Here is a 12769-nt window from a genome sequence, read left to right on the forward strand (position 1 = left end):
AGCCGCGAAAGAGGATATCGATGAGAATGGTATTGTATGGTATTTAACCGTCAATCGGAGGTAATTGGTTCTAGGTAGTTGGTGCAATCATCGAGTGAGCTTCAAACTTCTCGAAAAACTATGACCTTTCCCCTGGTGAGCTGATGTCCTTCCAGGCAGGCAACGTAAATTAATAGCGACTGGCAACTGGCCCAGAAACCGCAGTAATACTCTAGAGGTTTCTTGTTGACGTCTTTGTGGTCGGCTGTCATCGCGCCATCATTAGTCAACGTTGCTTTCGCCCTTAACGGCGAAATAGGTTAATGTTATCTGAAAAACTCGCTGCTTCTGCTGCAGCGAGCAAAAGAGCTACATCAAAATATTCGAACTAGCAGAATACTCATTTTTGACATATATTTATTAAAAGAAAACGAATCTCCCTCAACCTTTGACACAAACTCTTATAATTACAAAACATGCTCGTATAAGTTTGAAAAAATGACTTTGGCATTCCAGGCATTATCCCAACTTTTTAACGATATGTGGGCAATGTCTTAAGTTTATATTTCCAAAAAAAGAGTGCGTCAACCAACACTAATTTAAATATTGAAAATGGCTTGCGTAATCTGAATCATTGCTGGAATCACCTAATCGTCCTCGCTTATAACTGCTTATGCAATGACGAGTTAGTCAAGCGGAGCCGAGGCCTCTGGAAATGCGACGCGATTGTTCGTTGTAGATTATAAATTGCACATTGTAAGGGTGCTAATGGGCGAGCGATCAGGAAATTTCACATGCTGCCGCGTAGACATTTGCATATGAAAATTGTCGGGGTGGCGGCGACACAATGAGCAGACTTTCCCAAAAAAAGCGATCGCTGCAGATAGCGCAACCATGTAATTGAGTAATTAGCAGTGGCGAAACAATTGTAAGCGAAACCGCCAATAAGTGCAGGTCATCCGAGTGAGATCATACGCTCATCCCACTAACATCATATTTGATGTACATACTTATATTATCAATTTGATCAATTATCTTGTAATAAATGCGGAACGCATGGAGGAAAATACTTATTTCCGTCTCGTTATCTGCGTTAACAGTCCTCCGTGTCCTTTTAGTTTTCATTCAAATAATATGATTTTAAAATAATAAAGCAGAGCAGTTCTGTAAAATAACATTCAAAAATAGAAACATTAAGAGATGTGATAATCATGTTGGAATATTTCTCAGTTGGTAGACTGAGTGTTTTCGTTCAAATAGCAGACTCCAATCTGAACTTGACCCACACACGGCATAGGAATCCAGCAATAACAATAACAGGGAATGGATTCTAATTGGAGATCAGCTGCACCGAGGCTGCTCTCGCGACTTTGGGCTTGCGCCGCAACAGCACACACAGTGCTGTTAGTGGCGCCCTCCCGCTCTCGCATTCGCACGCTCTCTCAGTCTGTACACGTCGCTCGATCGCATTCGTCATTTTTGCTGCGTTGCGCGTGTCTGCCGACAAATAAACGGGAAGCATATAAGTGAAATAAGGCGATACCCTTTTATGTGAATCAAAACAGTCTGTGCTCCATGTGACACATTTAATTAAACCTCCCCCGCCCCCCTGCAAGCTGTCGCGTGAGTCGAAAGAAGCGGTGCTGCATGCGCCTACTGTTAGTAGTGTTGCGTCCCTCTCCCGCACTCTCGGGAACTGTTTGTGCCGCTGTTGTTGTTGTAACGTGATTGTCGCCTGTTTTTCCCATTCTGCTGCCGTCTCTCACCTGTCCACATCTCCGTTGTTGTCATTGTTGCCGTTGTCGCTCCCACCCACTCAATTCCACCGCGATCCACCCATCTTCCGGTTCGCAATTCAATCAATTCATTTTGCTAACAACATGCCCCGATAACTGCTTGTTTAGTCGTGTTCCGAACTTCCGACGCAGCAATCAGAAAGTACTCCGTGCGATCCCAGATCTCGGTCCCGTGTTCCGGAGAAAGTGTCTAGCGCAATAGAATTTCTGTGGTGCAATAGCATCTCTTCTTGGCCGGTGGCAGTCAGTCACATACATACGTATGCAGCGCATGGTCTGGGCCACGTTATCGATTTTCTAACGGGCTGAAGAAACTAGCCCGCAATTCTTCAGAATTCTTCGTCAGACGGCGTCGGACATTCCGAGAGTCTGTCCGGCGGTTCTGCTGAAAGAATTCTCCCGTCTTCTTTCAATGCCACTTACAGTGAAAACTGGTTAAGACGTAGCTTAGCAAGAACAGCGCTTTTAGTGGTCGGTGTTTCAGAAATCTTAGTGCACGAATTGTATATTTTAATCTCAAAAAAGAAAATGGATTGGAATTAGTTGACACATGTGCATATTAGTTATTTGTTTATTTTTTACGTTTTTTATTTTTTACTCTTTACGAGTATCCACTGTGTAATTATTATTCGCCCGGAGCTGAGTTGGCTCTATAGCAAAACTTCCATACATATGGATGCGTATGTGTTTGTATGCTCAGCCTTTTGACGTCTTTTAGAGTTATTTCCAAAAATCAAATAAAGCGAAGAGGCCCACCGAGTGCTGTCAATGACCCACGTCGCCTGACTGCGATTTTCGATTTAATATTTCCTTATCAGATTCGCCGAACGAACGCTTTTTAGCCGCTCGAGTGTACTACAAACTGGCAGCGATTGCTGACAATGAGAACTGCCACTAGGTGTCGCGGAACTGGGCGATCTCCACGGCTGTAATCCAGGAACCACTCGTTTCACAAAGCTCCACCGCCGATCTAAGCGCACGTATCATGTGCGGAGAGGTATTTGTGGCAGGCAAACTTTAGTATTCATGCTGCCACCTCGTTCGTGACCGAGCAGGTAGAACACGCTCCCACCTGGCCCAGAATCGATTGGCGTGCATCCCGAATGCGGAGTGGCGAGAGGGTCGAAAGGTATCTACTCCAGTGCTAATAATAAGAATTCGTCCCATCGCCGCCGCTTTCTGTGTTCCACCAAAATGATAGTCATCAATGCCTCTGACGTAAGTGGCCCCCACTAACTTGTATATGTACCTATTGCCATTTGTGTGCACATATGTTTGGGTTGGAGGTGGCGGTTTGTTTTAGGTAAATGTTCATCGGTCCTTGTGCGGATGTCTGCTAGTACTTATGAATTCGAGATCCTCTTTTTCCAGAAGCCGTGAAAGATGCTTAGATCTAGGCGCACTATAAGTATTTTCATTGAGGAGCAGGTACAGAGGCTTTCAAGTATTATAAGTCTCCCATTTAAAAGTGTAAAGGCTGCTGCAGCTTGAAGTGCGGAATTCAAACAGTCGTAGTTGAAGTTCTGTTTAAAACTTTGCATTGCTAATCTAAGCCGATTTGTTTAAGTTTATAGCCCGAGCCCTGGGTGCAAATTAGCTAAGTGTGGCTTTTGTAATGTTTAGCCCCTTCCACCACGTGAGGTCTAGCCGGTTTCCTGGGCAGGTACAGCTAGTACTAAGCGATTAACTGGCTTAGATATACGGGTAACGTGGGAGCTACTAACTATTGACTTTCGACGGTATTCAACCCATTTCCCATTGGATTTTTGGGCACCAAATGTTTGATCGCGAAAGCTCCTCATCTAATATGCCAATCACGTTTCGCAACTATTTTTCATAGTGTTTGTTTTTGAACCAGTGCTTTTAAGTTCCACTTCACAAAGCCCTACGCATTTGCCTTTCAAAAAGCATGAACTGTTAGCGAGTTGTGGAATTCCGTATTCGAATACACATTTAAAATAAAAAACTGAAGGGCCCCTAAGCCGTTAAGCTTGAAATGTTTACAATCAAGAAGAAAGAAGATGGATTCGGAAAACGCTTATTTAGCCTTGCAGAAATGATATACTTAAGAAACGGTTGCATGCAGAGAGGATTCTAACCAAAAAGAATTTCTGTTCTATTATTAGTAATCATTTTTCCAACAGTTCTATACTGTATTTGAATGAAATTTTTTAATTAATGAGATACTAGTTTGCGTAGATGGACATGACTATATGGACTATGCTGTTGATACTGATCCTGCATATGCATATTTTAGATGGTCGCAGTTGTCTCCTTTACTGCGTTGCAAAGTTCAAAGTAGCAAGAGATTGCAGGGGAAATTAGACAATTAAGGGGGTCCAAAACTCGGCATTACATTTTTTGTGGTATGATCCAAATTGAGCTATTGGGCGCTTCATTTAAAATTTAATTTAATGTAGTAAACAAGGGAGAATGCTATAGTCGATGGCCTCGACTATCAGATGCCAGTTACTGAGCTTATTAATTCAAAAACAATAAATATGCCTTCATATAAGTACGTTTGAAATTAGCAAGACAAGTGATAGAATTCAAAAAATAAAAACTTGCGCTGCGTCTAAATCTGTATGCTTAATCAAATTAAAAATAATTTCGTCACAGAACTTGATATCAAATTTTAGTATGTTGCAGGTGCGATTGTCTCTAGTTTTTTCCTCGTTGGGCGGTGCTTTTTAAGGACGTTTGATGGATGGTTTAATAATGTTCCCAAATTGATATTAAATAGGATTTTTAAAGAATTCTCATATCAAACTTACTTACACGTCTAGTTGTAAAAAAACAGCATGTTGTTGGCTACTGAGTTTTAATGACAAAACTAAATAGAAATCGGAATAATTCGCTGCCAAGAATTGGTGGTCGAAAGTGGGGCCTTGCACGTTGGGAGTTTCTTTCAAATTAAGCAATTACAATTTAAATATTTTTTAAAAGTATTTAACAATACTATTTTCTCCCCGCAGACGGGCCTAACCCTCACACCTGAAATGCTGTTATCCACCTCGGAATCATCGACCCACAGTGCCTCCGAGGTCGCCGGACGACTGCAGGTCGACGTGCGTACCGGCCTCAAATGGACGGAGGCCAAGTATCGTGCCAAGATCATCGGGCATAACGAGCTGCTGCTCGTGGCGGAGGATCCCACATGGAAAAAGTACATTGAGCAGTTTAGGAACCCGCTAATTCTACTGCTTCTTGGTTCTGCTCTGGTGTCCGTAATCATGAAGCAGTTTGACGACGCCGTGAGCATAACCATTGCCATCCTAATCGTGGTCACGGTGGCCTTCATTCAGGAGTACCGCTCCGAGAAGAGTCTGGAGGAGCTTAAGAAGCTAGTGCCCCCTGAATGCCACTGCCTGCGGGAAGGTCGACTAGACACCTTCCTGGCACGCGAACTGGTGCCCGGGGACATAGTGCACCTCAACGTGGGCGACCGGGTGCCGGCCGACGTGCGTCTTTTTGAAGCTGTGGACCTATCTATCGACGAGAGCAGTTTCACCGGCGAAACAGAGCCCGCGCGCAAGATTACCGATGTTTTGCTGAACAATACGAACGTAAAGGACCACAGCAACATGAAGAACATTGCCTTCATGGGCACTCTGGTGCGATGTGGCAACGGCAAGGGCATAGTTGTCAGCACTGGGGAGCGCAGTGAGTTCGGTGAAGTCTTCAAAATGATGCAGGCAGAGGAGGCTCCGAAGACGCCACTGCAGAAGTCGATGGACATTCTAGGCGCTCAGTTGAGCTTCTACTCCTTCCTGATTATCGGTGTCATCATGCTGCTGGGCTGGCTACAAGGTAAGCCGCTCTCGGAAATGTTCAATATCAGCGTTTCACTGGCCGTTGCGGCCATCCCCGAGGGCCTTCCTATCGTGGTAACTGTGACTCTGGCGCTTGGCGTAATGCGGATGGCTAAACGAAATTCCATCGTTAAAAAGCTGCCTACTGTTGAGACCTTGGGCTGCGTAAACGTTATCTGCTCTGACAAGACGGGAACTTTGACCAAGAACGAGATGACGGCCACGATCATCATCACTTCCGACGGCTACATGGCGGACGTGACCGGTGCCGGTTACAATGACCAGGGTGAAATCCACATACGGCATTGCAACAACGTGGAGATGGCTAAGACCAATATTACAAACCTTCTTGAAATCGGGGCGGTCTGCAATAACGCTTACATACAAAATGGCACCCTGCTAGGACAGCCCACCGAGGGAGCCCTTGTGGCGGTAGCCATGAAGAACGGAATGTACGCCACAGCTGAGAACTACGTTCGCATCCAGGAGTATCCCTTCAGCTCGGAGCAGAAGATGATGGCTGTGAAGTGCATCCACAAGTACAACAACAACAAGGAAGAGATTTTCTTCGCCAAGGGGGCTCTAGAGACCCTGTTGCCGCAGTGCACCAAGTATCAGTTCGGTACCCAGACGGTACCACTTACCAAGCAGAACGAGGCCGAGTTCCTAGCCGAGGCGTACGAGATCGGGCGCAAGGGCCTGCGCGTGTTGGCCCTGGCAAAGGGCCGGTCCATGCAAGATCTGATCTACTGCGGCCTAGTCGGCATCACTGACCCACCGAGGCCCCTTGTTCGAGAGTCCATTGAAATGTTGATGCAGAGCGGAGTGCGTGTCAAAATGGTGACTGGAGATGCCCAGGAAACGGCCTTGGCCATTGGTAAGTAACTCAGATCTTTCGTTAGGCAAGTTTTTTATAATTAGTGCTCTCATATAGTCGCATTTAATCAATTTGTATATGGGATAAAATATATTAGTTCAAGTCAAAAGCAGATTTTTGGTCGCAAAAATTCTTGTTGATATCTATTGTCTTGAGCTAGACGAAACTTTGTTTTGTAAAGAAACATGTCCTAGGCTCTCAACAATCCCCTAACTAACCAATTTTTGTGTTTGGTGAGAATTCGCTCATAATCGATGATACGGGAACTTGTAAGGACCTCTGCTCAAGGGAGTGTGGTCTACTGCTGTGTAAACAGAATTAATTGAACATGAGCCGGTGGCTAGACACGCCAGCCTTTTGCTGAAAAAATTTTTTTTTGTGATATTTTATATATATATTTATTTAAGTGTGAGTAAATTTAAGAATTCATCTCGTAAGGTATTGGATAATTTACAAAATATTTTTTCTGCCCGAAAAGCTGACAAATACAAAGCTGGTTCACAAAATTGGAAAAGCTAGAGCACAAAAGAAACCGTCAAAAGGGAAAAGCTAAGAAAGAAAACCAACCCTAGGTAGCTGTTCTTTGGGGTTCCTTGGCAAAGGAGGCGTTCCATATCAAATATCCTGCAAAACGGGAAATAATAGGAGAGAGCATCGACGTCGTCGTCAGCAGTCAGAAATAATTAACTGTGGACCGCATCTCCGCATTCCCCTAAACTTATCACAGACCCAGCATCGTCTGCATCCTAGCCATCATATGCGCATCTGCGGCGGGCAGGACTCTGTCCCTGTCTCTGACATTTTTTTTTAAATATCTAAAGATTGAAGCTTGAATATTAAACAACTTCCATTGCTTTGCCATTTTCTTTTCCTGTCTGTTTCTGTCCCCTGTCATCGTGCAAGCTGTGTTGTTTAGTAACTAAAGGGAACATTTTTTGTTACTTTTTACATTCAATTGGTACTTATAGATATATCTCAGAAACGGTTTTAGGGTCTGACTTTACCGATAACTAATACCGATAATGAATATAGTATTTAAAAAAGGAGTGTGGTTTTTAAGAAATCATTGCAGGTCGAATATTAGCCAAACCATTGTCCAATTAGAGCCTACAGATACCAATAATCGTGTATAAAAATATTGGGATTCTATTTTAAAATCAAACAAAGCGAAAGCATGTTTGGTCCTTAGGACTTTAAATAGGTACAGTGTATATGTGCATAGTACTCTTCATATACATCGATATTTATTTTTCCAGTATGTTGTATGTAGGTAAAAGGAGGCGTTTCCGACCATATAAACTGTATATATTCTTGATCGGAATTAATAGCCAAGTCGAACTGGACAAGTCCACGTCCGTCCAAATGAACGTCGGTATCTCAGGAATAAAAGCTAGAAGGTTGAAATTAAGCACACAGATTTTAGAGACAATGATGTTTGTTAAGTTTGTTTGTTATCCCATCTTGCCACGCCCACTCTAACGCCCTAAAAACGCCGAAATCTGCCAATATCTATCTATCTATCCAATATCTATCGATATCCCAGAAAAATTATGGAATTTCGCGTTCGCATTCACACTAACTGAGTAACGGGTATCTGCAACTGCAAAATGTTCTCTTGCTATACATTGAATGTGTTTTCATAAATGCAGGCCATTCATTCCATTCATTCATTTTGAATTTTATTTTCCTTTAAAACAAGGTAAAACCTTTTTTGAAATCGTGCGTATGCTCGTATGCATTAATCAGTCTAAATTTCCATAGCATTGCAAACTTCCTCCCAATTAGCGAAGTGCGTTTGCAAATGCAGTACGGACTTGGCCAAATAATCCTACATGTTGATTGCGTGTGTTTTTCTCGCAGTATTTATAATGGCCATTTTCATGGAAACACAGTCTGCAAGCAGCCGAATGAAGTAGTCACGTACAAGAACTCGCTGAACAATTTGGAGTGATTTGGAGAATTTTCTCCTCCAGCTTCCAGTTGGAAGTAAAAATGCAAACGACTCTGGCAAAGAAAACTTCTTACTGTTTCGTGAGCCATACGATGGCTTAAACTACCAAATATGGGCTAGTGTATTTACTCGGCAGTGCATGCTTGTTTTATTAAAATATTGGGCACAAATTCGCTTCGATTTTGGCCGCCAACTCCACTCCGAACCCCTTTTCACTCCGATGCCGTGCGAAGTTTTCTTGTGGATGGCAGTTCAAGTGGTGAACAAAAAGCTTGTTGCACAATTTTAGGCGCTTGACATTTTCATAAACTTTGCAGCAAATTTTGCATCCGGCTGCACCCACGATTCTGCCAAATCCGCCTTTGGCTTGCGGTTATGCTGCGTTTCGTGTCTCAACATTTTTAAATCACATGCAACGCCCAAAACATTTTCTGATTAGAGGGTTAAAAACAAAGTATTTGTTATAATAGCTCAGTAATTTGTTAACCTACTTGTAGAATAAAAATGTTGTCTATAAAGGGAAGGCAAACAACCGACATTTCACTTAATCTAACAATTGCTATTCATTTTGCTTGCACTTTCTATCTGTAGTGAGTCATTTTTGCTCTTCAACCTCACTCTTACTTAAAATAGCTATGTAAAAGTAGACTCCAGAAAAGAACCCGTATTGGGGCTCTAGGAGCTATCACAAGGCTTACTATATCCGATTAATAATCTCATTTAACATGATATCCATTGTGATCTAGTAGTTATCTATAGCCTATCCAAGTTGGTTTCAATGTCGTCGGATATTGTTTAGTATTAGTAGTAGTAAGTATAGAGTCACGAGCTATAATTATGCATGTTTTTTATGCATGTGTTTTATTATATATTGGAATTAGCCTGAGTTCTGCTACTTTCCGAGTTTGAAGGCACTGCTTATAAATGCTTCCGAGTGGTATAGTCACCGCTATTAATAAAATAAATTAAATATTGAATAGGGATTACAGTTTGCCTTGACGTATTTGTCAGGGAAACATGGAAAGGTACATTGATGCAGATATACAGATAAAGCATGAAATTTGAATTGATTCTTTTTATAATGAATTGTTATTTTTTGTCCGTATTTTTTATTCTGTTGTCATTGTCCGATCTGATCGAGTAATACACCAATCGAAAAGTTGCCCAGAAACTAATGGAATTGCATACCAAGGCATTGAAATGATTGTATATTTTATGAGACAAAGTGTTGTAAATGTACAAGTTAAAATTATAAAATCGATGCTGAAGTTATTGAAAATGTTATATATTTATATAACTTTTTTTAGTCCGCCAAGAGGTGATTTTGTGATGATATTTTGATTTTACAAAACCTGTAAGAACGAAAATCCACAAGATCGTATTTGTTTAAAATATATCTACGTATCAAAGTGTGTGAATGTAAGACAAAACCTTGTTTGATCTATAGCTCCTATAAACTGGCTAGATTTTCGATGCTTGATGCAGACTTAAATGGCTGAGAGACTAGTATAAAGAATAACAAACGCGTGGTTATACTCATTTTACCAGTCCAATGAAACACAACATGGACGAGATAAGGACGCACTTTGGGGGCACCAAGGCGGCCGCGGTCTGCATGCTACCGACTTCTTTACGGCTCGGGCATTAGGGCAAAAGTATATAAAGAGAGCAGGCGACAAACTCCTTGCTACTGCAAGTTTAAAACAGTCCTGCGGAGAATTGAAAACGAGGAAAATGGTGAGGAGACGGCTACCTCCGGACGGCGGCTGGCTGCTTTTAATTGTTGGGAGACGGCGAATGGGATTCAAGTCGCTGAATGCGTTTTAATTACGCATCCCTTTGCTCATTTTACCGCGCATCTTTGCGTTGGGCACACCCTGTTGCTTTTGTTGCAGATTGTTATTATTTACTTCAGTGCACTCTGGCTAAAATTTTGCGCAAACACGACAAGCACTGGGATGGGAAAGGCAAGGAGCTCGGTTCTGGGCAGGACAAATGAAAAATGGCGGTGCGACTTTTCGCAGAAGTTCTGCTGATGCTATTGTTGTTCCTGTCTCCTACAGCTGCCACCCATTGAGCGCACTTCATAAATGCGCTCGAGTGCAAAAGGAATGGAGGCGGGAAATGGTATTGGCATAAAGGGTGTGGGGAAGTAGGTCGTTCCTTCTTAAGTTTTTCAACTTTATTGCTTGGGTTTCAATTGAATTTTCGAGGAGCAAACAACCCGCTGCCTGCACACCCAACAAATTAACAATTGTTTTTGAACTCCTTGGGGATTAAGATCCAAGTCGACGGCTTCAAGCTGCGCCGACACACACGCGACTCCTGCCTGGCCAATGGGGCAGGAGGGGCACCACTTTGCAGCGCTTCAGCCTGTTGCTCGACAAATTGCTTGGAAAATGCAATGAAAGAGATTTAACTTGACTGCCGTGGCACAACAGGGCCTGCCTTTAGTGCCAGGTAAGAAGGGGTGCTAGGCATTAGAAGTGGGTTCAAGGACAAAGGGAAGTGGTTCGTAATTTGTGAGTCATGTTCGCTACCTCTACAGTCTGCCCTAACACAGTTTCGTTTTGTTAATGCAGGGAACTCTGTATTAGCCTACGTGTTTAACAAGATTTCTTTTTAACTCCCCAGCGAATCTCATCGGTATCGATACAATCCACCACCAGACGCTTTCCGGTCAGGAAATGGATCAAATGAACGAGCACCAACTGGACAAGGTAGCCAACAACGTGAGCGTCTTCTACCGCGTATCGCCACGCCACAAACTGGAGATAGTCAAGTCCTTGCAGCGCAGTGGCAACATAGTCGGCATGACTGGCGACGGGGTGAACGACGGAGTAGCTCTGAAGAAGGCAGACATCGGCATTGCCATGGGTAAGAACGGGACGGATGTGTGTAAGGAGGCGGCTGATATGATCCTGGTCAATGATGATTTCCACACCATAATGTAAGCGGATTACTTAATCATTTGAGTTGTGCCTAACTTTCTTTTCATGCAGCGCCGCCATCGAGGAGGGCAAGGGCATATTCTACAACATTCGAAATTTCGTGCGCTTTCAGCTTAGCACATCAATAGCTGCCCTGGCCCTGATTGCCCTGGCCACTCTGATGGACATTGCTAACCCGCTGAATGCCATGCAGATTTTGTGGATCAACATCATAATGGACGGTCCGCCAGCACAGTCTCTGGGTGTGGAGCCTGTCGACCACGATGTGCTCAAACAGAAACCACGGAACGTGAAACAGCCGATGATCACAAAGTCTGTGGTGGTGAACGTTCTGCTTAGTGCCAGCATAATTGTACTGGGCACGCTGTGGGTGTTCCAGCGCGAAATGGCCGACGGGACGCTGGGAAAGACCAAGCGGGACACGACGATGACCTTTACTTGTTTCGTGTTTTTCGACATGTTTAACGCCCTGTCTTGCCGCTCGCAGACAAAGAGTGTCTTTACCATCGGACTCACTACCAATCGGATGTTCTTGCTGGCCGTCGCTTTTTCGATCATTGGTCAAATGCTCGTTGTCTACTTTCCGCCGCTGCAAATGGTTTTCCAGACGGAAGCTCTTACGCCGTATGACATATTCTTCCTGGTCTCCCTAACCTCATCTGTGCTGGTTGTTTCAGAGATAAAGAAATGGTTCGAGCGTACCATGGAGCGCAAGATGTACAGCACCCGCTCCGAGCTGGATTTTGTATGACAAAACGCAAGCGCTAGAGAAGATTTGCACCCCAAAGCCGAGTAAATTAAATAACTAACAAAAAATCCATAAAAAAAAGTAAAACTATGCCAAAACAAGTGAGGAGCGCGGCGATGGATCAAGGATGTGTGTGTTTAACTTTACATTTGACTTGACCAATTAAGAATGATTTAATGGTTACTGTGGGTTTTCAACCAGAGTGCACAGAAGGGATTTTCATAGATTTGAAGTAAGCTTCCAGGTTTGTTCTATGCGCTCTAATTTTTTCATTGTTTTATAAATGGCAAAGAGTTTGGTTTTATTTTAATGTGTTTATTATCTAAGTAGCCTGTGTAGTACTATTATTTTTTGTAATCCATTTATTCAAACATGCTCACGTATATAAACGAAAGCGTTAAGCGCATACAATTTATTCGTTCAGCAATGGGCAGCAAAGCTACTTTTTATTTAACTTTTATTTTCATTTTATCTCTAAGTGCTTCTCTCTAGTTTCTAATGCTCACCGCGCAATTTCAGTCAATACGAAGTGTTTAATAATCTACAATGTCGGCAAAAACAGTTTAATGTGATATTATTTTAAGCACATAAACCTGATCATCCCACTAGCGTGCAGAATGCAAATTTTTAATTTTTGTTTATTTGCATCTCAACT

At 42.9% G+C, this 12769-nt stretch overlaps 1 protein-coding gene across 6 annotated transcripts in view; it reads left to right on the forward strand.

Annotated features, from left to right (window-relative positions):
* LOC6616592 (calcium-transporting ATPase type 2C member 1) overlaps window positions 1-12769 on the forward strand; it is a 32482-nt gene that overhangs the window by 17271 nt on the left and 2442 nt on the right. For 2 of the 6 annotated variants that reach the window (XR_004361653.1, XR_004361652.1), the window contains exons 2-4: window positions 4751-6464; window positions 11050-11365; window positions 11418-12346. Coding sequence is in view for 4 of the 6 variants with exons in the window: in XM_032717285.1 (XP_032573176.1) it covers window positions 3159-3203; window positions 4751-6464; window positions 11050-11365; window positions 11418-12117 (2775 nt within the window). In the remaining 2 variants the exon portion in view is untranslated. Of the gene's footprint in view, window positions 1-1438; window positions 1603-1666; window positions 2994-3146; window positions 3204-4750; window positions 6465-11049; window positions 11366-11417; window positions 12538-12769 lie in introns of those variants that run through there. The other 4 variants (XM_032717285.1, XM_032717287.1, XM_032717286.1 and 1 more) reach the window with 4 other exon arrangements.

Source organism: Drosophila sechellia, chromosome 3L (genome assembly GCF_004382195.2).
Source record: "Drosophila sechellia strain sech25 chromosome 3L, ASM438219v1, whole genome shotgun sequence".
Classification (NCBI taxonomy): Eukaryota; Metazoa; Arthropoda; class Insecta; order Diptera; family Drosophilidae; genus Drosophila; species Drosophila sechellia.